We start from the raw sequence: 24,228 nt of genomic DNA, 5'->3' as shown, positions 1-24,228 counted from the left end.
GTCATGAGAGTTGGGTTCCCATATACATTTTGTTACTGAATAAAAATACATAAGTACATAAATATTTATATCCCCCTTTATTATATGTAGAAATAATTCAAGGTGGCAAAGAAGAAACAATGCTGTCTAATAGTGTCATTTGTGAAGTGGTCAAGAATGGAGAAGCCCAATATCCAACCTAGCACTTGCATTTCCATGGCATGGATCTAGCTTTGGGTCCCTGTTGTTGCTGCCCAGCATTCAGTGCCATACAGGGCAGATTTTGACTAAAAAGAACCATGCAAGGAATTATATGATAAATTGCTAAATTGGGTTACAAAGAAACAAAAGAAACAAAACTCAAGATTTCTCCACAGACATCAAGTTTTGCCACAAGTGCAATTTCTTGTGTGTGATAAGGGAGGAATTTTGTGCAAAACAATGTTTGTCTGCAATCTGGGTAGTTGACTGGTTACTCCCCTATGTGTAACCTTACATGCTTTATAAGGCTAGACCTAGTACCGAAATCTTTCCCACAATCCGGACATTCGTATGGTTTCTCTCCTGTGTGAGTCCTCTGGTGTATCACCAAATGGGAATTCTGACTAAAACTTTTCCCACATTCAAGACACTCATATGGTTTCTCTCCTGTGTGAGTCCTCTGATGTTCAACCAGGTTGTAATTTCGACTGAAACTTTTCCCACAATCCAAACACTCATATGGCTTCTCTCCTGTATGAATCCTCCGGTGAATCACCAGGTTGGGATTCTGACTGAAACTTTTCCCACAATCTGGACACTCATATGGTTTCTCTCCTGTGTGAATTCTCTGATGTTTCACCAGGTTTGAATTATCCTGGAAACTTTTCTCACAATCTGGACACTTATATGGTTTTTCTACTGTGTGAGTTCTCCGATGTCTCATCAGATTGGAATTCTGACTGAAACTTTTGCCACAATCTGGACACTCATATGGTTTCTCTCCTGTGTGAGTTCTCTGATGTTCCACCAGGTTGTAATTCCGACTGAAACTTTTCCCACAATCCAAACATACAAATGGTTTCTCTCCTGTATGAGTCCTCTGGTGAATCACCAGGTTGGCATTGCCAGTAAAACATTTCTCACAATCCGGACACTTATAAGATTTCTCAACTGTGCGAGTCCTCTGGTGTATCCCTAACTTGGAATTCTGACTAAAATGTGTCCTACTATCCGAACAGTTATATAGGTTCTCTCCTGTGTGAGTCCTCTTGTGTACCACCAGGCTAGAATTGTGAGTGAAACCTTTCCCACAATCACAACACTTATATGGTTTCTCTCCTGTGTGTGTCCTCTGATGATCTACCAGAGTGGAATTCTGACAGAAACTTTTCCCACAAACTGGACATTCATATGGTTTTTCTCCTGTGTGAATCCTCTGATGTGCCACCAGGTGGGAATTCTGACTGAAACTTTTCCCACAATACAGACACTCATATGGTTTCTCTCCCGTGTGAGTCCTTTTGTGTATCACTAGGTCAGAATTCCGTGTGAAACCTTTCCTACAATCGGAACATTCATATGGTTTCTCTCCCGTGTGAGTCCTTTTGTGGACCACCAGGTCACAATTCCGTGTGAACCTTTTCCCACAATCCAGACATTCATATGGTTTCTCTCCCGTGTGAGTCCTTTTGTGGACCACCAGGTCAGAATTCCGTGTGAACCTTTTCCCACAATCCGAACATTCAAAATGTTTCTCCCTAGTGTGAGTCCTCTTGTGTCTGCATGCTAAATCTTTTGCCACATTCAGAGTACTGGTAGGGTTTGTCTTCAATATCGGTCCTTCCATGAATCATGAGGAAGAGTTATTGAGTAAAGCTCTTGCCGCACTCCAAATATTTGTATGGGTTTTTATTGGGTGGATCCTCTCTTCCATATCAGCTCTGATCTTCAATCTGTGTTTTTCCCACAATAGGCACTGAGGTTTTTCCCATACTGGTATTCTTGTACTCTTGAGGAGGCCAAAAATATTTCTGATCTGTTACTTGGAGGTTCTTTGATTCAAGCCATTCTTTCCTTCGCCAAAAAACTTGCATTCATACCTGTCCATTTTGGCTGTCCAAGGAACCTTTTCCTTCCCCCTGACTTCCAGTTATTTCCACCGTTTCTTTATCTGGGTCTTATCTCTCTTGACTTCTCAGTTAATGTTTGCTTTAATTCCACATACTCTATTTTTTTCCAGGTCAAAACTTTGTTCTTATTATTCTCTCCCTTGTCTCTTATCTGGTGAGGAAAGAGGAGAGTGTTTACAGTTTCTGGAGGAAAGGGGGGGAAATGTTGATTGATGGCTTGTTTTGCATTTTAAAGCTGCTTCTCATTCTCTGTTGCCCAGTGCTCTTCTTGGCATCCTCCTTGTCTGTAAGATTCATATTAATGGATTAGTTTCATTATTATTTAAAAATCTGCTGCAGGACATGTGAAAGCAGAAAAAACCCCAACTCTCATATATTACCATGAAAGAAAAAAACAGCAAAGTTCTAGTTTTAATTCTAACATTAATTATGATTCATTCAACTCAATCACAAAATCCTTTTTTTTTTGGCTTGGGTAAAACAGACAAATATGCATGCCTAAATAAAAAGAATTCATTTAGGTAGACAATCTATGTTCATTTCAGTATGCAAAATATCCTAGAACTGCATTCATTTGTTTTTAATCTAAATTAGAAATGTGGGGACGCTAACAGATGGAACGATGCCCAAATCCAATGCAAGATTTAAATAATCCATTTTACCCATGAGACTCCTCGCTTTCCAGGAAAACAACACGACAATAATATATCAAGGAATCAAGAGACTGAGGGAGATGGGCAGATATAAGTGTAAAAAAATAAAGATTTTTTAAAAATCTCTTAGGTCTCTTATTCAGAATAGAGCTGGAAGGATCCCTGTGGGTCTTCTAGCCCAACCCCCAGCTAAAGCGAGAGACCCTATACTGTTTCAAGCAAGTGACTGTCCAGCCTCTTCTTAAAAACTTCCAGTGATGAAGCACCTAGAACCTCTGAAGGCAAAGCTGTTTCACTGGTTAATTGTCCTCACTGTTCTCCTTCATTCCAGGTGGCTTCTCTCCTTGATTCGTTTCCATCCATTGTTTCTTGTTCTGCCCTCTAATGCTTTGGAAAATAAGTTTACCCGCTCTTCTTTGGGGCAGCCCCTCAAATACTGGAATACTGATTGGTTCTCCATCCATTGCTTCTTGTCTTGCCTTCTCGTGCTTTGAAAATAAACTGGCCCTTTTCTTTTTGTGGCAATCTGTCAAATATTGGAAAACTGCTATCAGGTCCCCCCCTCTAGTCCTTCTTTTGTGTAGACTAAGCCATACCCAAATCCTGCAACCGTTCTTTATGGTTTAGTCCCCAGGCCTTTCAATTTTAGTCTCGCCCATTTCCCGGCAGAAAATTACAGGCAGCAGATTTAAATTATAAGGCATAAATGTAATAACATTTGGGGAGAGAAAGAACATGCAACAGCTGACATGTTTCAGCCTTGTTGCTTCTCCGCTTTTACTCTGTGGAGGAAATCAAGGAGCCCAACTTGCTCCCGGCTTCTCCTCTGACCTATGCTCAATTCACCTTCCAGCTGCTGCTTCCACCCTGGGAAGAACACAACAGCCGCTCTCCACACCTCCATCGTCCCATGGGTCAGCCGGAGGAGAAAGTGCCTCTGCCTGTCTCCTCTCCACATCCTTTCTAGCAATATTAACTAGTTTTAACTCCTCCCCCCCCCCGCTGCGCCCCCTACTGTTGGATGTTGCAACTCAGCCACAGTGTTCCGGGCACTGGTGTTGTGTTACAGCACCACCTAGTGATGTGAGCCTGAAAATACATCTCATTCTGTTTTTTATCTGGACACACACAAATTTTCCCTCCTTTAATAAAGTGCAGTTTTCAACGGAAGAAAGAGCAATGAAAGGTTGGCAGCTTTGGAGTACCACTTACCCTCTGCTCGCAGCTCTGATTTTGCAACCAGGAGAAAAGGCTATGCAGGAGGAAAAACACATGGGCCCTTCTCAGTCTGGGTTCACGCCGGAGCTCATCACCTGTGGGAAGAAAAATCCATGTGGTTCAGGTCCAAGACGGGAATAAAATAAAATGGAGGCTGGTTGGAAAGAAAGTTTGATGATGAACACAACCAACAGCACTTCTGGGACAGCTGGCAAAAGGGAGTTGAGAGTGGGTGAGTTTTTATACCTTCTTTGGGTTTTGCACTTGAGCTTCCTGTTCCTGTGCAAGAACATGTCCTTTAATATTCTAATGGCTGTCATCAGATTCCTATGGGGTCATGGCTGGCTCTATAGGCGAAAGGGGAAATGCAAACCCTAGGTGCTTGTCTGAGCTCATCCTGTCAACTTTTGGCTTGTCTAATTGCTTATTTGGAGTTTCCTGTCTGACCCAGTCTTTCTGAATGGACTAGCAAATCAGCATTTCTAAAAGCTGGCCTCTTCAATTTCTACTTGTGGAAGGGAGAATGGTGCTGGCTTCTGGCTCCCTTAATAATTTTTTTTCCATGTCTCCTTTGGGGAAATGTCATATTTTGTCTCTTTTGATAGTCCCCAAGTATTTCATTCTTCTGGTGTGGGGGTTGGTTGCTGACTCCCTACCAGTGGTGCCATTACAAGAATTTAATAACAGGTACTCTGCCCTAATGACTGGCTGGGTAAGTGTGGCCAGATGGCCATGTGACTGGGTAGGCGTGGCCAACTTGATGTCACTCATCACACCCAGCCCCACCTCCAGTCCCCTTGCCTCAAAGACAGGGGTGGGATACAGGCGGTTCTGGCTAATCCCACTACTGGCTGGCTCTGCCCCCGCCCCTTTTTTGGCCCGTTTTGTAGTCCACATGTCTTAAAGTTACCAAGGTTGGATACCCCTGAGCTAGATGTTCTGATAGATCAGTGTTTTTCAAATTTGACAACTTTTAAGATGTGTAGACTTTAACTTCCAGAAAACTGTCTGGGCAATTCTGGAAGTCCGCACATTTTAGGTTTGTAAGTTTGAAAAAGCCTGTCAAAAATGGTCAAATTAAGATCCTTTTTAGGGATCTGTGCTTGGGTCTCTCTCTCTCTCTCTCTGTCTCTCTCTCTCTTAATGACAGATTATCCTGAGCAGGAGATCTAATGAAGGAAGACTCTAATAGAAACATGCTTTATAAATAAAAATATATAAAGGCATCTAAGGATCACTAATCTCACACCTTCAGGGACCATAATTTATGAGAAGAAGCTCACAATGATCTCAACAGACGTTTTCCTCAGCTCTGCTTTGCCTGCATATGCAATATCCATGCTCTGTCATTGAACCGTGATCATTCTTGCCCTTAATATAGACACAAAGTCCTCTCAATCACAGGAATTGTCCTCTATTCTCTTTATTTATAGTATGGAATCTTAATTAAAGGGCACATTAAAAAGCTTTTTTTTCTGGGAAAGGCATAAAACTGTATTATTTCCCCTATCTCATTTCAAACAGCTCCGTTTGGATTTTCTCAGAGCAGGGGCAAAATTCAGCAAGTTCTGGAGAGCCAGTAGCGGAAGTTTTGAGTAGTTTGGAGAATCGGCAAATACCACCTCTGGCTGGCCCCAGAGTGGAGCGGGAATGGAGATTTTGCAATATCCTTCCCCCAGGACTGGGGAGGGAGTGCGGATTTTGCAGTATCCTTCCCCTGCCACGCCCGCCAAGCCACGTCCACATAACTGGTAGTAAAAAAAATTGAATTTCACCACTGTCTCAGAGTGAAATCATGGTTGGAAAAGTAACTAAACAATTAAATACTAAGTGGTCTTGGTCAATAATACTGGATTTCTTGAATGCAATCCAGCTAAAAGATCTTAATGTGATGCTAAATTATGTTCCAAAACTGAGGAATCTGACTGTCTATGAGGAATTGTGATTGCTCCAGACATGGAGGGGTGGCAAAAAGAATTATATTGAAAATTGGAAAAGTGATATTATTCCAGACATTAAGGCTTGTCTTTTGGAAATGTGTAATTTCTTTGTTCTGGAAAATACAGTATTTTAAACTAATAAAAGAATGAAGCAATACGTTTTTCTTCTATGCAAAGTTCATGATATTTTACAATAATACTGTGGTATTGTTACGTAATTTCTATCTTTTTTTGTATTAATTTTGCATATTAAGCAAGGGATATATTTTGTAAACCATTGATATGTGTATCTTTAGTGTACATATTAGATATTTAATATTGTAATCTAGAACATCTTATGTAATGGGTCTTTTTTCTATTTTTTGGGTTTGGTTTAGTTTTAATTTTGCTGTTGGTATTTTTTTTCTTAATTGTTCTTGTATTGTATGATTCCTTTCTATTGTTTGTCTTTCATATACCAGACTCCTCTTTATTTTTTATAAATTCTTCATTCTATTGCCTATTAGCCCAGTATTACCAATACTGCATTTACCTACTTGCATCTCAATTGACTTCATCTGAATCTACATATCCTAAGATGTTAGATATTAATAATAGCCTTTAAAAGCATCAGCTTTTAAAAAGTTAGTCTTAGAAAGACGCTCCCATCCGTGACTTCCTCCAGTCAGATTCACAGAATGTTCAAACATGGAATTCACAATTCAGAATAGAATAGAAAATATAGAATATAAAAAGGTAGAATAGAATTCACAATTCAGAATAGAATAGAAAATATAGAATATAAAAAGGTAGAATAGAATTCACAATTTAGAATAGAATAGAACATATAGAATATAAAAAGGTAGAATAGAATTCACAATTCGGAATAGAATAGAAAATATAGAATATAACTTGAACTTGAATGGAAACATGGAATGAGCTGTCTACTGACAATAGGCCTCCTTTTCTGCAAACCAAGATCCCTAGGAGTGGTATTTTTACTACTTTCAATGCTTTTTATTTTCATCTCTGCCAGCAGTTGCTATCAGAAATTCTTCTTTGCTTACATTTGAAGTTTCTGCAAGTTTTTTTTTTTAATTTGACTAAAATGATGTTGTTTTTGTTGTCTTAATATGGCAGATAATTTTCCAGAGTCTTTGAAACATCCCCTATCTTCAGCTTCTCAAAAGGAACGAAACAACCTCTATTGGGGGCATGTTTTATTACTTTTAAACTGATGCCCCCAATAGTTTATTACTTTTTCAATCCGGGATTTATGTTATATTAAGTTAGGCTTGGCTCAGGTGTCAGTGACTGGCGCACAACTATGGTAAACTATCAATCATTATCACTGATGTTGGTTGATTGACCTGTTTGCATAAATAGAGGCAACACTATATCATGGTTCACTGCTCTCTCCTGTACTATCTATGCCAAAGTAAAATAATAAAAATGCTACTTTCTGAAAATGGCTTATTGGATTTGAAATTGTAGGAATTAGGCTCATCCTAAATTACTTTAATAGGGACGTGGTGGTTCAATGGCTAAGATGCTGAGCTTGTCAATCAGAAAGGTCAGCAGTTCGGCAGTCCAAATCCCTAGCGCCGCGTAACGGAGTGAGCTCCTGGTACTTGTCCCAGCTTCTGCCAACCTATCAGTTCGAAAGCTTGTAAAAATGCAAGTAGAAAAATAGGAACCATGTTTGGCAGGAAGGTAACAGCATTCCGTGCGTCTTTGGCGTTTAGTCATGCCGGCCACATGGCCACGGAGATGTCTTTCGACAGTGCTGGCTTTTCGGCTTTGAAATGGAGATGAGCACCACAGTGGTGAAATCTAAATTTTTTTGCCACCGGTTCTGTGGGTGTGGCTTGTTGGTGGTGATGTGACCAGGTGGGCGTGGCCAACATTTTTACACGTTTTAAAGCATTTTTTTCCTGCAAGTTCGGGCAAATAGGTAGTAAAAAATACTTTAAAAAGTGCACAGCTGAGTGTCATGGAACCATTTTTTCACTTTTTAAAGCTTTTTTTTGTTTTTACTACTGGTTCGGGCGAACCTTAGCATTGTTTGCTACTGGTTCAAGCGAACTGGACAGAACCGGTAGCATTTCACCCCTGGATCACCACCCCCTAGAGTCGGGAACAACTAGCACATATGTGCAAGGGGAACTTTAGCTTTAAGTTACTTTATGTTTTGCTTCAAGTAAGCTTGTTGCTGTTATTAAAAGCAATATACAATATAAAATTAGTGTAACATTTAAAAAAAAAAACCTTGGCTGATTAATTTTTTCTCCCCACAAGAAATCTCTATCAAAGTTTCTCAAAGCATAAAGCTTAAGTTTAAACCTTAAAACCAGCAGGGGGTTTCTAATTAAAGATTTTAAAAGGTGTTGTTCTTCATTTCAGCCCTTGATCACTATGTAATTACTGTTTATTTTATGAAGGAAAAGGCTTTAAAAGCCTTGTCCCTGCTTTTTTTTTCCTTCCTAAAAAGAAATCGTATGGCAACATGGCATGCGAGACTTCAAATTACCATTATAAAGTCCACCTTCTCTGCAACAGTGGAAGCCTTCTCAGAACAAAAATACTATGGTTCACCGACAAATGCGCGCTCGACAAAAGCGCGCTTGACAAAACCGCGAGTTCTCAATAGCGCCGACGAATGAGCGCAGAAGCACGCCAACAAAAGCGCGCCTTCAACAAAGTAATAAACGCAAGTTCTAAACCTAACCCTATACCTAACTCTAAACCTAACCCTTACCTTAACTGTAATCCCTAAACCTAACCCTGAACGTAACCCTTACCTTAACTGAAATCGCGCTTTTGTGGGCGTGGCTTTGTTGGCACGTTGTTCTGGGCACGTTTATGATGTCACGGCTTTTATCGCCGCGGTTTCGTTGGCGCGCTTTTGTCGTGCACGCATTTGTCGGGTGACGAAATACTATTAGATGGATATCAAAAGGAACACTTTGGCCAAGCTAGAGACTTTGGAAATTATTTATTAGGTTCAAAAATGCTTAACAAAAGCCCAACAATAGTCCAGTGGAAACCGGTACATCTGAGGCACTGTCTCTTGTTGATTTGAAGATGGCATAGGAGGAACAATTCCCTCATACCAGTCAATGAACAAGCCACATGGAAAAATGGGGGGAAGGGGCAGGGGAGGGGTGAAGTAAACATTCATTAACTTCTTTGTGTAGGGATCAGGGGCAGGATAGGGCAGTAGTGAAGGAGAGAGTCATGCCAAATTTCCAAAAAGGACTGGAAGGCGGAAGGGAGGGGGGGAGATTGATGGTGAAGCATGAAAACTGAAGCTCTTTGGTTTCTGATATGGAATTCCTCTTCCCCTTTCAAATCCAGATTATTGTACAGCTTCAAGAGAGGTAATGGAAAATTTGAAGTCTTCATTTTCCGCCCACCTTTTGGGCTGTTTTCGGGCCTTTTTCCAGGCTGTGTTTTGGGCCATTTCTTGGGCCGTTTTTCAGGGCCAAAAATGGCCACAAAACCAGCATTAAAGCAGCCCCCAAAACAGCTGGAAAATGGACCAAACACAGATTGAAAAACTGCCAAAGACAGCCCGAAAACAGTATGGAAAATGGTCCCAAGAAGCCCTCTCCAAACAGTCCGAAAACATCTGGAAAACGGCCTGGAAATGGGCTGAAAAAGAAAATTTTCTTTTTTAAATTTTGAAAAATTTCAAATGGGCTGAAAAAGAAAATCCCAGAAAATGGATGAAAAACAGCCTGAAAGCAGCCCAAAAATGGATGGAAAATGGCCAAAAATGGCCCCAAAACAAGTGGTGACGGGGTCAGCCAGTGGTGGAATTAGCCAGTTTGCCAAACTGGTGCTGAATTTTAACAACTGCTTGAATTCCATCTCTGCTCCATAGACACGAAAATGCCAGTTTTCGGGGCATTTTTTGAGTTGTTTTCGGCTGTTTTGGGGGTCATTTTTCAGGCCGTTTTCCCCAGCTCCTACTTGAGGAAATCTTGAGCAGGGAAGGGGGTTAGCAGATTCATTAGGTGCACCAATTGCATCCTATCCTGGACCAGAAAGGACTTGCACAATGGGTCATTCTTGCCTCGGTCACCTCCTGTTTGGATTACTACCCTGGGCCATCCAAAAACTTCAACTGGTCCAGAAGGCAGCAACACTCATCGTAATGGCAGTCCCTAGATTATCTGTGTAACATCTTTATCGTGCGAGCTGCACTGGATTGATTTATGGTGCAATTCAACATGCTGGCCATCACCTTTAAAGCGATTTCTTTATTATAACAATAGCATTTATACCGATATACCACCACAATGCTTTATGCCACTATCGGTTTAGAGTGTCAGCATATTGTCCCCAACAATCTGGGTCCTCATTTTATTAATCTCAAAAGGATGGAAGGCTGACTCAACCTCAAGCACCATCAGGATCGAATTCAAGGCAGTGGACAGAGTCAGCCAGCATCACAGCATTTCAATCACTAGACCACCAAGACAGCTGTCATTATTGTCCCATCTTTATTATTTTTGCATCCATATGTTCTACCAGGCCAGATAGGTTGGACATCCTGCTAGGCCCGTGCTTTAAATATTGCCGTCTGATAGGAGCTAAGAAGTGTCCCTTTTCCGTTGCAAACCCTGCCCTATGGAACACCCTTCCCCATGACGTTTGGGAAGCATTTATCCTCCTGGTCTTGTGTAAAATAAGAAAGCTCCAGCTCTTCCCCTAAAGACTGGGATAAGAAGAGTTGCTTGATTTGGAACCAGGTTTTTATTAAATTTATATGCCACTAATCCTGAGGTTAACTTCTCCACTTTGACTCCTTGCAAGGAGAAAGATAACCAGTTTTGAGCAAGAATGGCACCTGACATGAACACAATTAGTAAGGCCAGGAAGCCTGGTTAAGTTCAAAATCGAACAAAAGCAAGAATCACATTTTCGGGATTCCCAGATCATCAAAATACCATCAACCTTGCTAGAAGTGCCCTGTATTTGCAGGATTAGATTTTAACCGTGGAGGCTTTGCATTTTGCCCTTTGCAATTGATGGGGTTGATTCATTTCTGTATTAAGGTTTTATTGCTCTAAAACGTGTGAAGTCATGAGTTAGGTGTGCCCCATACATTTTTTTACTGAACAAAAATACATAAAGAAAAAGGGATGTATGTATTTATATCTCCCATTATTATATGTTGAAGTAACTCAAGGCAACAAACATACCTAATACAGATTCTATTCTGTTCTTCTCATGTTTGATCATAAGACATATTTCACTAAAAAGAATCTTCTTTCTAGTGTATTCCCACAGATTCGGGGTTTGCTTTTTGCATCACTGAACGCTGCCTTGCATGGTAAAGTGTGTTTCCAGGGCACAGGCACAGGGTTGTATATCTTTGTTAGCAGTTAGACTTATATACCGCTTCATAGGGCTTTCAGCCCTCTCTAAGTGGTTTACAGAGTCAGCATATCGCCCCCAACAACAATCTGGGTCCTCATTTTACCCACCTCGGAAGGATGGAAGGCTGAGTCAACCTTGAGCCGGTGAGATTTGAACAGCCGAACTGCAGTCAGCTGAAGTAGCCTGCAGTGCTGCATTTAACCACTGCACCACCTCGGCTCTGCTCTTGTTGATGGTGTCTTGCCATCTGTTTTGGATGTTCACGATGTCACCAGCCATTGACTTCTAGTTGGTAGGAAGTCTTGGCCATGGTGGACGGTGCTCCTCTCTGGACATGGCCATATCAGTGGAGTTGGCCTTCTCTCACCTTCTCTATAATTGCTGCCACACCAAAATGCTGTCTAATAGTGTCATTTGTGAAGTGTTCAAGAACGGAGAAGCCCAATATCCAAGCTAGCACTCGCATTTCCATGGCATGGATCTAGCTTTGGGTCCCTGTTGTTGCTGCCCAGCATTCAGTGCCATACAGTGCTACAGGGCAGATTTTCACTAGAAAGAACCATGCAAGAAATTATATGGTAAATTGCTCAGTTGGGTTACAAACGAGAGATAAGAAACAAAACTCAAGATTTCTCTACAGACATCAAGTTTTGCCACAAGTGCAATTTCTTGTGTGTGATAAGGGAGGAATTTTGTGCAAAACAATGTTTGTCTGCAATCTGGGTAGTTGACTGGTTACTCCCCTATATGTAACCTTACATGCTTTATAAGGCTAGACCTATATCTGAAATCTTTCCCACACTCTGGACATTCATATGGTTTCTCTCCTGTGTGAGTCCTCCAGTGTATCACCATGTCAGAATTCCGACTGAAACCTTTCCCACATTCAACACACTCATATGGTTTCTCTCCTCGGTGAGTCCTCTGGTGTATCACAAGCTTTGAATTCTGCTGGAAACGTTTCCCACAATCCAAACACTCATATGGTTTCTCTCCTGTGTGAGTCATCCGATGTCTCACCAGATTGGAATTCTGACTGAAACCTTTCCCACAATCTGGACACTTATATGGTTTCTCTCCCGTATGAGTCCTCTGGTGAATCACCAGGCTGGAAATCTGACAGAAACTTTTCCCACAAACTGGACATACATATGGTTTTTCTCCTGTGTGAATCCTCTGATGTGCCACCAGGTGGGAATTCCGACCGAAACTTTCCCCACAATCAGGACACTCATAGGGTTTTTCTCCTTTGTGAGTCCTCTGGTGTATCACCAGGTTGGAATTCTGCTGGAAACGTTTCCCACAATCCAAACACTCATATGGTTTCTCTCCTGTGTGAGTCATCTGATGTACCACCACTTTGGATTTCTGAGTGAAACCTTTCCCACAATCTGGACACTTATATGGTTTCTCTCCTGTATGAGTCCTCTGGTGAACCACCAGGCTGGAATTCTGAGTGAAACTTGTCCCACAAACTGGGCATTCATATGGTTTTTCTCCTGTGTGAATCCTCTGATGTGCCACCATATTGGAATTCTGACTGAAAATTTTCTTACAATCCAGACACTCTCCCGTGTGAGTCCTTTTGTGTATCACCAGGTCAGAATTCTGTGTGAAACTTTTCCCACAATCTGGACATTCATATAGTTTCTCTCCCGTGTGAGTCCTTTTGTGTATCACCAGGTCAGAATTCTGTGTGAACCTTTTCCCACAATCCGAACATTCAAAATGTTTCTCCCTAGTGTGAGTCCTCTCATTGTGTCTGCATGCTAAATCTTTTGCCACATTGGGAGTACTGGTAGGGCCTGTCTTCAATATGGGTCCTTCCATGAATCATGAGGAAGAGTTATTGAGTAAAGCTCTTGCCGCACTCCAAATATTTGTTTCGTTTTTCATTGGGTGGATCCTCTCTTCCATATCAGCTGAGATCTGCAATCTGTGTTATTCCCACAATAGGCAGTCTGTGAGCTTTTTCCCCACACTGTTATTCTTGGACTCTTGAGGCCAAAAATATTTCTGATCTGTTACTTGGAGGTTCTTTGATTCAAGCCATCCATTCCTTCGTCATAGATTTTCATTCATACCTGTCCATTTTGGCTGTCCAAGGAACCTTTTCCCTTCCACTCACTTCCCGGTATTTCCACTTTTTTGTTATTCCGATCTTATCTCCCTTGACTTCTTACGTAATGTTTGCTTCAGTTCCACATACTCTATTTTTTCCTGCTCAAAACTTTGTTCTTATTATTCTCTCCCCTGTCTCTCATTTGCTGAGGAAGAAGTGTTTTGACACTTCTGGAGAAAGTTGGAAAAATGTTGATTGATGGTTTGTTTTGCATTTTAAGGTTGCTTCTCATTCTCTGTTGTCCAGAGTGCTCTTCTTGGCATCCTCCTTGTCTGTAAGATTCATATTAATAAATTAGTTTCATTATTATTTAAAAATTTGTTGTAGGACATGTGAAACAGTGGTGGGTTCCTGCCAGTTCTAACCTCTTCTATAGAAGAGGTTCCACAAATCTACGGTGCCTTTTAGAACCGGTTCCAGCTCCCTCCCCCCGCCCGTCCGCACATCAAGATGAAGAGCCAGAGGAGGAATTCTGGGAGTTGAAGTCCACAAGTCTTAAAGCTGTCAGGTTTGAACACCCCTGGGGGTTTTTTTCTAAGGGTTATGGGGTGCAAGGGTCTTGCAACTTGACAGCTTTAAGACTTGTGTGCTTCAAATGCCAGAGTTTCTGAGCCAACATTTTGATTGCTAAGCAAGAGCGTTGTTAAGTAAGTTTCACCACATTTTACAAGTTGGCCATGCCTATCCAGTCACATGGCCGGCAAGCCACTCCCACTCAGTCACATGGCCGGCAAGCTACTCCCACAAAGCAGGCCATACCTACAGAAGAGGTTCTAAAAAATGATGTGAAAGCAGAAAAAAAAAATCCCAACTCTCATATATTACCATAAAGGAAGAAACATCAAAGTCCTATAGTTTCAGCTTTAACATTATGATTCATTTGCCATGTAGAAGACTACCAGATCCTTGTTCGGGTATTGGAAACCTGCGGCTGCGGAGCTGCATGCGGCTTTTTCACCCCTCTGCTGAGGCTCCCTGTGGTCCTGTCACATCAGAGGGATGAAAGAGGTGTTGCCCTGGTCACTACAATGATGATGGATGGAGCCTTAGTGTGGGAACAAAGAGCCCCTGTATTTGCATTTGCGTGGCAACAGCATTCCGCTTTCGTCTACATTTTCTCTTGCTGCCAACAAAAAGGGCAGGGAGAGAACAGCAGCGGCAGATCTTGTAGGGTGGGGGCCATTCCCCAAACCTGGCCTTGCTCCTCCCTCATCGGTGGGGCCAAGATAAACAAGGGGGCGGCGTGCGGAAGCGCTCCCCTTCCCCAGCCAAGCACTGAGCACAAAAGCCTGGCGGGAGGGGCGGCTGCTGGCCCAGCAGAAGCGCCCCCATAGGCAAGTCAGATGGTGGAGAGGGCTGGCCTGGCTCTCGCAGCTGTACCGCTGTTCGGCACCTCCAACACAAGCTGCTGCCTTTGAAATGCAGCGTGACTTTGTGGAAGCCGGGCAGCAATCGCTGGGGCCCTGGGGGTGGGGGAGCGGAGGTATCATGGCTGCTTCCCCCTCCTCCTCAGCAAGCCAGGCCTGGCGGAGCGCAGAGAGTTTGTGGGCCGAATGACGGAGAGTCAGAAGGCATGCTCCGACGTCAGCCCAACACGCCTTTCCAGTGCATGCTCCTCTATCCTGAAGTGGCATTGAATGGGGAGTAGAGGGAAGGGAGCAAGGGAAAGGATAGGGGGGTGTCTAGAAGGAGAAGCTCAGCTGGCTTTCTTTTTGGCATGTGGTGGGGGGAAGACCCAATACAGAGAGAGAGGGAGAGGAGGAGACAGAAAGGAAGGGGAGAGATAGGAGGGGGGACAGAGAGATATTCAACTCAATTTGGCTCTGTCTGCTCCCCTCTCTCCGCCTTTGCCAGTTTTGCAAGGATTCAAAAGCCTTGGTGATGGGGGTGGGGAGGGGTTGTCCCTTAATTTGCCTACCAAGCATGTTCGGGGACGCCCAGGGACTACATTTTCTGGCCACTTTGGACCCAGCTGCAGGATGCATAAGCGTGCCTGTGCGAGTGTGCAGCTGCTTGTGATGATGTTTTTCTAAGGGCATATGGGAATCTAAGTGGCACTGTGATGGAACAGCCTGACAGTCACACCTTTTCAACCCAAAGTTTATTTCTGTATCTTTCCAGAGACAGAGAGAACGTGGCTGAATTCCCTTACAGTTATTCCCTGGGTGTGTGGGTTGGGAAGTGGGGTTGGGGAGGAGAGGTAGGGAGAGAAAGAGAGAGAGAAGGAAAAAGACAGCAAGAGGGAAAGAAAGAAAGAAAGAAAGAAAGAAAGAAAGAAAGAAAGAAAGAAAGAAAGAAAGAAAGAAAGAAAGAAAGAGAAAGAAAGAAAAAGATGAGAGGGAGAGAGGGGGATTAAGAAATGAGGAGAGAGATGAAAGAGAGGGAGAAAGAGGGAGATGAGAGGGGGGAAGGGATGGAGATAGAGAGAGATGGGAGAGGGAGAGAGAAAGAGAGAGAGAGACAGAGAGAGAGTGAAAAAGATGGGAGAGGGAGACAGAAGGGGAGAGAGAGAAAGACAGAAAGAGGGAGGGCAGGAAGGGAAAGGGAGAAAGAGGGAGAAAGAGAGATGAAAGAAAGAGATGAGAGAGAAAGGCACACACACATACACACACCTGTTTCCCATGGGAAAAAAAACATGGGGGCCACAAAACCTGGGTAGGCGTGGCTAGGGTGTCATGTGATCGGATGGGAGTGAGTCACCATACCCACCCAGGTTTCATGGCTCCCGGTGTTTTGTTTTCTGTGGGAAACTGGTCCAAATGGCTCTTTGTTTTTAAGGTTGCAAACCCCTGTCCTAGTTCAAATATTAACTCAATCAAAAAATTCTTTTTTTGGCTTAGGTAAAATCACAATATATGCATACCGAAACAAAAAATAATAATTTATGTAGAAAATCTATCTGCATTTCAGTATGCAAAACATCCTAGAACTGCATTCACAATTTTTTAATCTAAATTTAGAAATGAGGGGACGCTAACAAACGAAATGTTGCCCAAATCCGATGCAAGATTTAAATCATCCATTTTACCCACGAGACTCCTACTTTCCAGGAAAACAACATGACAATAATATGTCAAGGAATCAAGAGACTGAGGTAAATGGGTCAGGTATGAAATATAAAAGAATAAAGGTTTTTAAAAATCTCCTACATCTTACATTCAGAATAGAGCTGGGAAGGACCTTGTGGGCCTTCTAGAATCCAGCCCAGTGGTGGTTAACCTATTCGGCACCAAATGCCGAAATGGGAGCATGCACGCACCGAAAAGGCACCGAATGCCAAAATGCACACACACACACACGCGACGGAAACTACAAGAGCAACTCATTAGAAAACAGCGGGCTAGCTGGTCTTCCCGCACGCATGTGCATTAGAAACCGGAAGACCAGGTGGCTGGTACACATGTGTGCACTGCAACCCAGAACAGCAATGGGCGTTTGGCTGACATCCTGGGGAGATGGCTCAGCTCCGCCCCCTACCGTTGGATATCGCAACGGTGTTGTGTTACAGCTCCACCTAGTGAAGCGAGCCTGAAAATACACTAATTCTGTCTCTATCTGGAGTTGTTGGGGGTGGGGGTGTTGAATGAAGTGCAGTTTTCCAGCTGAAGAGTGGAATGAAAGGTTGGCAGCCTGGAACTTGAACTCACCCTCTGCTTGCAGCTCTGACTTTGCCACCAGAAGAAAGGACTGTGGAGGAGGAAAGGCCCTTCTCAATCTGGGTTCATGCCGGAGCTCATCACCTGTGGGAAGAAAAATCCATGTGATTCAGGTCCAAGATGGGAATAAAATAAAATGGAGGCTGATTGAAAAGTAAGTTTGAGGATAAACACAACCAACAGCACTTCTGGGACAGCTGACAAAAGGGAGTTGAGGGTGGGTTTTTATACCTTCTTTGAGTTTTGCACTTGAGCTCCCTGTTCCTGTGCAAAAACATGTCCTTTAATATTCTAATGGCTGTCATCAGATTCCTATGGGGTCATGGCTGGCTCTATAGGCGAAAGGGGAAATGCAAATCCTAGGTGCTTGTCTGAGCTCATCCTGTCAACTTTTGGCTTGTCTAATTGCTTATTTGGAGTTTCCTGTCTGACCCAGTCTTTCTGAATGGATTACCAAATCAGCATTTCTAAAAGCTGGCCTCTTCAATTTCTACTTGTGGAAGGGGAAATGGTGCTGGTTTCTGGCTCCCTTAAGATTTTGTTGCCATTTCTCCTTTGGGGAAATGTAATATTTTGCCTCTGTTAATATTCCCCAAATATTTTATTCTTCTGGGAGGGGGTTGGCTGCTGATTCCCTACACCCCAAAATGTCATTGGTTGCAATTTTAATGGACTTCTGGAGGGCTTCGGATAGACGGGATACAATTTTGTGCAACAGAAAAGCACTTGTGCCCTTCCCAATCTTGTTCAGGCTGGGCCACATCACCAAAATGCCACTGGTTGCAATTCTCATGGAACTTTGGTGGTTTTGAGATAGACGGGATATAACCATTGTGTACCTCATGGACCTCTCATGAGGTTTCAGTACCATTGACCAGGATATCCTCCTGGGCTGGCTTTGGGGCCTGGAAATGGGAGCCACTTTATTACTGTGGTTCTACTTCTGCCTGCATGGCTGGTTCCAGTGTGGGAGAAGAAGGGCCAAGTTTTGACCCTGAAATTTGGGATGCTGCGGCGCACAAGTCTGTTGCTGTTACGTTCTAACATCCACATGAAATTGCTAGGGAGGCCATCCATACTATGATGTCCAATTATGTACGTGTAGTCCGGGAGATATAACATTTCATGTAGCGAGTTTCTCTCTTGTTCAAGTCACTCTTTCCTTCCTCAAAGGCCTGCCCATTTTCGCTATTCAAGGGATATTTTTCCTTCCCACTGACTTCCAACTATTTTATATTTTTTCCAAGTGAAAACTTTATTCTTTTAATTCTCTACTTCGTCTCTCATCTGCTGAGGAGGAAGAAGAGTTTTTACACTTTCTGGAGGTGGTGGAAAAGATTTTGACTGATGGTTTGTTTTATGTTTTAATTCTGCTTCTCATTGTCTGTTGTTCGGAGTGCTCTTTTTGGTATCCTCTGAGATTCATATTTATGGGTTAATTTTGTTATTGTTTAAAAAATGGCTACAGGAGATATGAAAGCAATACGCCCCCCCCCCCATGTATTACCATGAAAAAACAAAGACCAAAATTGATTCATTTGGCACGACTGAACAGCCTCCTGTCTAAACTGGTATAGTGTCTCCTGCTTGAGGAAGGGGGTTGGACTAGATCACTGGTTCCCAAGCTTTTTTTGGCCATGCCCCACTTAAGCATCTTTAAAATCCTGATTGCCCACTTACCCACCCCGCCATGACATATAATTCTTACTTTACTCAAAAAGTGAACTCTACTCATTTGGAGAAAACCTAAAAGGCCATTAACTTGGTTTAAACAAGGTTCACATTGCCCCCATTAAAAAATTAAATTCCTCCCCCCTCCAGTGGAGTGTCGGCCCCACATTGGGAACCACTGGACTAAATAGAAGATCTCCAAGGTCCCTTCCAACTATATTCTGACTGATTGACGTAGAGAAGACTAGCACGATCGAACTTGAAATATCAACTCAATCATAAGCAGGGTGGGTTTGATTTAAATCGAGTTGGTTTAAATCACAATTTGAACCACTAGTAAAAGGACTTGATTTAAATCAACTCGATTTAAATCGTAATTTTAAAAGAGCAGCTGTCATCTCTGTCCCGCAACGGCTCTTCCTTTGACCCGCTGTTGACTCACCGACAGTCCCAATATTGCAGAATATACAGCCTCATGCTACAAAACTAAGCTCCATTTCATGCTGAATAAACTAAATTATTAATGTATCTTAAGCAGAAAACTATCTTTAGATATATTTTACTTCAAAAGTATTGTATTAAAATCAATTTGATTTAAATAAAAAAAATCCGATTTAAATAAAAAAAAATCCGTTTTTATTTTTTTTTAAAAATCATAAATTTTTATCCACCCAGATCATAAGGTTCCCTTTTTGGCTTGGGTAAATCAGTCATATAAGCACAACTATATAGCTAGAGGGACTTAAATTATTTAAAAGAAACAGACCAAATTAAAAATGGAGGTGGAGTTGCAATATATATAAGAAATAACTACATGTCTAAAGAAATAGAGCAGTTAACTAAGATATGTAGGCATCACATTACAATAGTAATGGGGGGGACTTTAACTTCTGTGACATCAACTGAGCAACTCTGCACCAAGTGGAAGATCAAACAGGTTCCTGACAAACCTTGCAGACAATTTTGTCTCCCAAAATGTAGAGAAGGGAACGAGGGGATCAGCCATATTGGACTTAATTCTCACTAACAGAGAGGAAATGATGGAAGGTACTTAGGGATGTACTTAGGGATGTATGTCTGTGATCATGCAACATTCGAATTCAACATTATAGAAGCGCAATCAATAGAACAAAGTCAAACTAGAACCTTGGACTCTAAGAGATAATTTCAATAAACTTAGAGAGAGCTTGGGAAGGATTCCATGGATGAGAATCCTCACAGGGAAAACAACCCAAGAAGCTTGGGAAACTTTGAAAAGTGAGATAATAAAAGCCCAATCTAGCACAAAACCAGTAAAAAAGAAAAATAACAGTTTTCAAAAGAAACCAGCATGGCTGCATAAAGAACTCTCTGATAAATTGAAAGAAAGAAAAAAGACAAATATAAAAAGTGGAAAGCGGGACACATAACTAAGGCAGAATATCAGCAAGTAGCTGAGCCTACAAAGATAAAGTGAGGAAAGCTAAGGCTCAAAGTGAACTAAGGCTTGCGACAAAATTCAAAAATAACCAAAAAAAAAACACCTTCTTTCAACATATAAAAAAACAAGAAAAAAGGCAAGGAAACAATTGGTCCATTAATGGGAGAAAGTGGCAGGAATGTGATAACCAACAGGGAGAAATCTTAACAGCTTAACTCATTTTTTGCATCCGTCTTTACACAAAAGGAAAAAACAGTCCAACCTTTCAAAAACAGTACTGTAAAAACAGATTAGGAAGAAAAGTTAAAATAGGCAAGAAAATGGTACATGAACACCTGATCACCCCAGAGAAGTTCAGATCACCAGGACCAGGTGGATTACACCCCAAGTTCTAAGGGAAGTGGCAGAAGTGATCTCAGAACCAATGAACTATATCTTTCAAAGATCCTGGAGCCACTGGGGAACTACCAGAACTATCTTCAAAAAAGAAGAAAAAAATTAGATCCAGGAAACTACAGACCTATCAACGTGACCTCAATATTTGGGAAGATTTTGAAAAAGATAAGCAACAAATCAGCGAACACCTAGAGGCAAACAAAGTCATAACCAAAAGTCATCATGGGTTTCTCAAAAACAGATTGTACCAGACATATCTTATTGCATTCTTATTGTATTCTTGACAAAATTATTGGACCAGAGGAGTGTTGCGAATATAATTTACTTGGACTTCAGTAAGGCATTTGATAAAGTAGATCTCAACCTACTACTTGATAAGATAGAAAAATGTGGGTTAGAGAGCATTGCCACTAGATGGATTTGTAATTGGCTGACCAACCACACTCAACGTCTAGTCCTCAATGGAACTGCATCTTCATGGAGGGAAGTATGCAGTGGAGTACCCCAAGGCTCTGTTTTGGGCCCAGTACTCTTCAACATCTTCATCAATGATTTGGATGAGGGAATAAATGGGGAACACATCAAATTTGTAGATGACACCAAGCTGGCAGGAATAGCCAACACTCCAGAAGACAGGCTTAAGATACAGAAGGATCTTGACAGACTTGAACATTGGGCACTATCTAATAAAATGAAATTCAATGGTGAAAAAAGTAAGGTTCTACATTTAGACAAGAAAAGCCCAATACACAGGTACAGTATAGGTCAGGGGTCCCCAATCCCCAGTTCGTGGCATACCAGCAACTGGGCCACGCAGACAAGTAAAGCCCCATTTGCACAATGCAGGCAGTACACAAAACTATTCTCCCTCCAGTCTTGAGGAAAAACCTTACCCTATGGAACCGGTCCCTGGTGCCTAAAGGTTTGGGGGTTGCTAATATAGGTGGCACCTGGCTCAATAGTAGTAACTGAGAGGGATCTTTGGGATCCTAATGGACAACCATTTAAATATGAGCCATCCGTGTGCAGCAGCTGCCAAAAAAGCCAACATAGTTCTAGGCTGCATAAACAGACGGATAGAATCAAGATCACGTGAAGTATTAATACCGCTTTATAATCCCTTGGTAAGGCCACACTTGGAATACTGCATTCAGTTTTGGTCGCCACGATGTAGAAAAGATGCGGAGACTCTAGAAAGAGTGCAGAGAAGAGCAACAAAGAGGATTAGGGACTAAAGAATAAAACATATAAAGAAGGTTGCTGGAAATGGGTATATCTAGTTTAGTCAAAAGAAGGACTAGGGGCAGAGGTGGGTTGTCAATTTTTGTACTACCGGTTCGGATGCGCTCCCATGCACACTCCCACACGACGCTTCTGTGCATGCACATTAGTGTCCAGGCAGATAGGCAGAGCCTCCCGCCACCGCTACTACCGGTTTGCCTGATCAACCTCTGACTAGGGGAGACATGATAGCAGTGTTCCAATATCTCAGGGGTTGCCACAAAGAAGAGGGAGTCAAACTATTCTCCAAAGCATCTGCGGGTAGGACAAGAAGCAATGGGTGGAAACTAATCAAGGAGAGAAGCAACCTAGACGCAACCTAGAACTAAAGAAGAAATTTCCTGGCAGTCAGAACAATCAATCAGTGGAACAGCTTGCCTCCAGAAGTTGTAAATACTCTTAACACTGGAAGTTTTTAAGGAAATGTTGGATAGCCATTTGTCTGAAGTGGCGTAGGGTTTCTTGCCTAGGCAGGGGTTGGAGTAGAAGACCTCCAAGGTCCCTTCCAACTTCTGTTCTTCTGTTCTTCAAAACACAGAAATACACACCCATGAATTTATATAGGTAGACAATCTATGTGTGCTTCCGTGTGCAAAATGTCCCGGAATTGCATTCGCTCCAATTTTTTTTTTTAATCTAACATGATAGATGAAATGGGGATCAAATCCTAGGGAAGACTTAAAACATTTAAAACACCACTTTTTGCCCTTGCCAGGAAAACAGCACGTCAATAAAAACCACAAGGAATCAAGCGATACATGAAGGCTGAGGGAGATGGGCGGTTAAGAAACATGAAATATATAAATATATAAAACACACACACACACACACACACACACACACACACACACACACACACACACGAAGGCTGAGGGAGATGGGCAGTTAAGAAACATGAAATATATAAATATATAACACACACACACACACATATATATACATATATATATATATATAGTTTTTAAATCTCCCATTGGTAAAATCACAGGCAGCGGTTTTAAATCGCGCAGCCCCAGAGGAATAAAATATGGGAAGGGAAAGAATATGCTGCTGCTGTAGCAGCAGCGAACACGATTCAGCCTCGTTGCTTCCTCTGCTTCATACACCGTGGAGGAACCCAAAGGGCCTGATTTGCTCCCGGCTTCTCCTCCGACCTTCCCTCCACTCACCTCCCAGGAGCCGCTTCGATCCCTTGATACGGCACAAGAGGCTCCGCCGACGCCATCCCGCTCTCGTAGTTGAGCCGGAAGAGGAAGTTCCTCCTCCCTTCGCCTCCTAGTCTCTCAGTCTCTCTCTCTCTCTCTCTCTCTCTTAGTCCGCTCTAGCAATCCAATACTCTATCGGTCTATGGAGGTTCTCAGTCATCCAGGTCATGGGTTTCCCAAAGGTGCTATTGTTTTTTAGGAGGCAACTAGACTTTCCCGTTTTTCTTTAAAGACGTCTTCTTCAGCGCTGACTGGATAGTGAGGCATGGAAGGATTTACACTCCTTGTAGACAGTCGGGTCGTTATAAATCCTCTGGGAAGACTAACGCTCTATCGTTTCATCTCGTTCCAGTCCAGACTCTCCCGCTTTCCTACAATAGCTCTGCCGCCGCTGTACCGTACCTGCTTCCTAAGCGCCAATGTTGCTTCTTTGTAGAGCGCCATCTAGCGCCATAAGGCTGAAGAACGTGTCTGTTCCGCTACTTCAACCCTAAGGGGTTTGCAAGATGTTTTCACCGATTCCCTGCTTCCTGATGTGCCATCCAGTCCTATGGATAGCTTTGCCCAACAAGCAGCCCTAAATCGGGATCAATGGCGTGCTGTAATCCGTGACGTCCTGCCCCTGGCCTTCACAATGCAACGGTCACTGCCTTATGGACGTTGACATTTACGAAGATTAAGTCCAAGTCCAAGTCCATGGATAGCTTTGTGAGCGATCGATATGAGGAATTTACCTGGCGGAGGAGTTCAAGGCATTGTTGCAGATTTAGATCTCTTCTAAGTGCAGCTGAAGAGGGCAATGAAAGGTTGGCAGCCTAGAAATTAAACTAACTCTGTTTGCAGCCCTGATTTTGCCACCCAGAGAAACACACCTGGCCCCTTCTCAGTCTGGGGTCAGGCTCGAGCATGCCACCAAAACAGTATTGGTTGCATTTCTCATGGACTTTGGAAGGGCATGAGATAGAAAGGGCACAGTCATTATGTCCCTCCTAGACCTGTCATGAGGTTTCAATAACAATGACCATGACATCCTCCTGGACGGGCTTGGTCATCACCTTTAAAGCTATTTATTATAACAATAGCAATAGCCCTTAGATCTACACTATATTGCCAAAAGTATTTGCTCACCCATCCAAATAATCAGAATCAGGTGTTCCAATAGCCGCCCGGAGTCCTCCAGGAGTGGGCGGCCTATAAATCTAATAAATA

At 42.5% G+C, this 24,228-nt stretch overlaps 1 protein-coding gene across 1 annotated transcript in view; it reads right to left on the bottom strand.

Annotated features, from left to right (window-relative positions):
* The window catches only part of LOC116502419 (zinc finger protein 850-like), a 36,673-nt gene that overhangs the window by 5,733 nt on the left and 6,712 nt on the right, over positions 1 to 24,228 (bottom strand). The window contains exons 3-7 of the mRNA XM_032208313.1: positions 20,859 to 20,863; positions 12,008 to 12,960; positions 9,297 to 9,409; positions 3,956 to 4,056; positions 456 to 1,810 (exon numbers count right to left, since the gene is read on the bottom strand). Coding sequence (XP_032064204.1) covers positions 456 to 1,810; positions 3,956 to 4,056; positions 9,297 to 9,409; positions 12,008 to 12,960; positions 20,859 to 20,863 — 2,527 coding nt within the window. The remainder of the gene's footprint in view (positions 1 to 455; positions 1,811 to 3,955; positions 4,057 to 9,296; positions 9,410 to 12,007; positions 12,961 to 20,858; positions 20,864 to 24,228) is intronic.

This window comes from Thamnophis elegans, chromosome 2 (genome assembly GCF_009769535.1).
Source record: "Thamnophis elegans isolate rThaEle1 chromosome 2, rThaEle1.pri, whole genome shotgun sequence".
In the NCBI taxonomy this organism is placed as follows: domain Eukaryota; kingdom Metazoa; phylum Chordata; class Lepidosauria; order Squamata; family Colubridae; genus Thamnophis; species Thamnophis elegans.
Note: the sequence above shows the minus strand (reverse complement) of the source record. Positions and strands in the feature narration are given on the sequence as shown.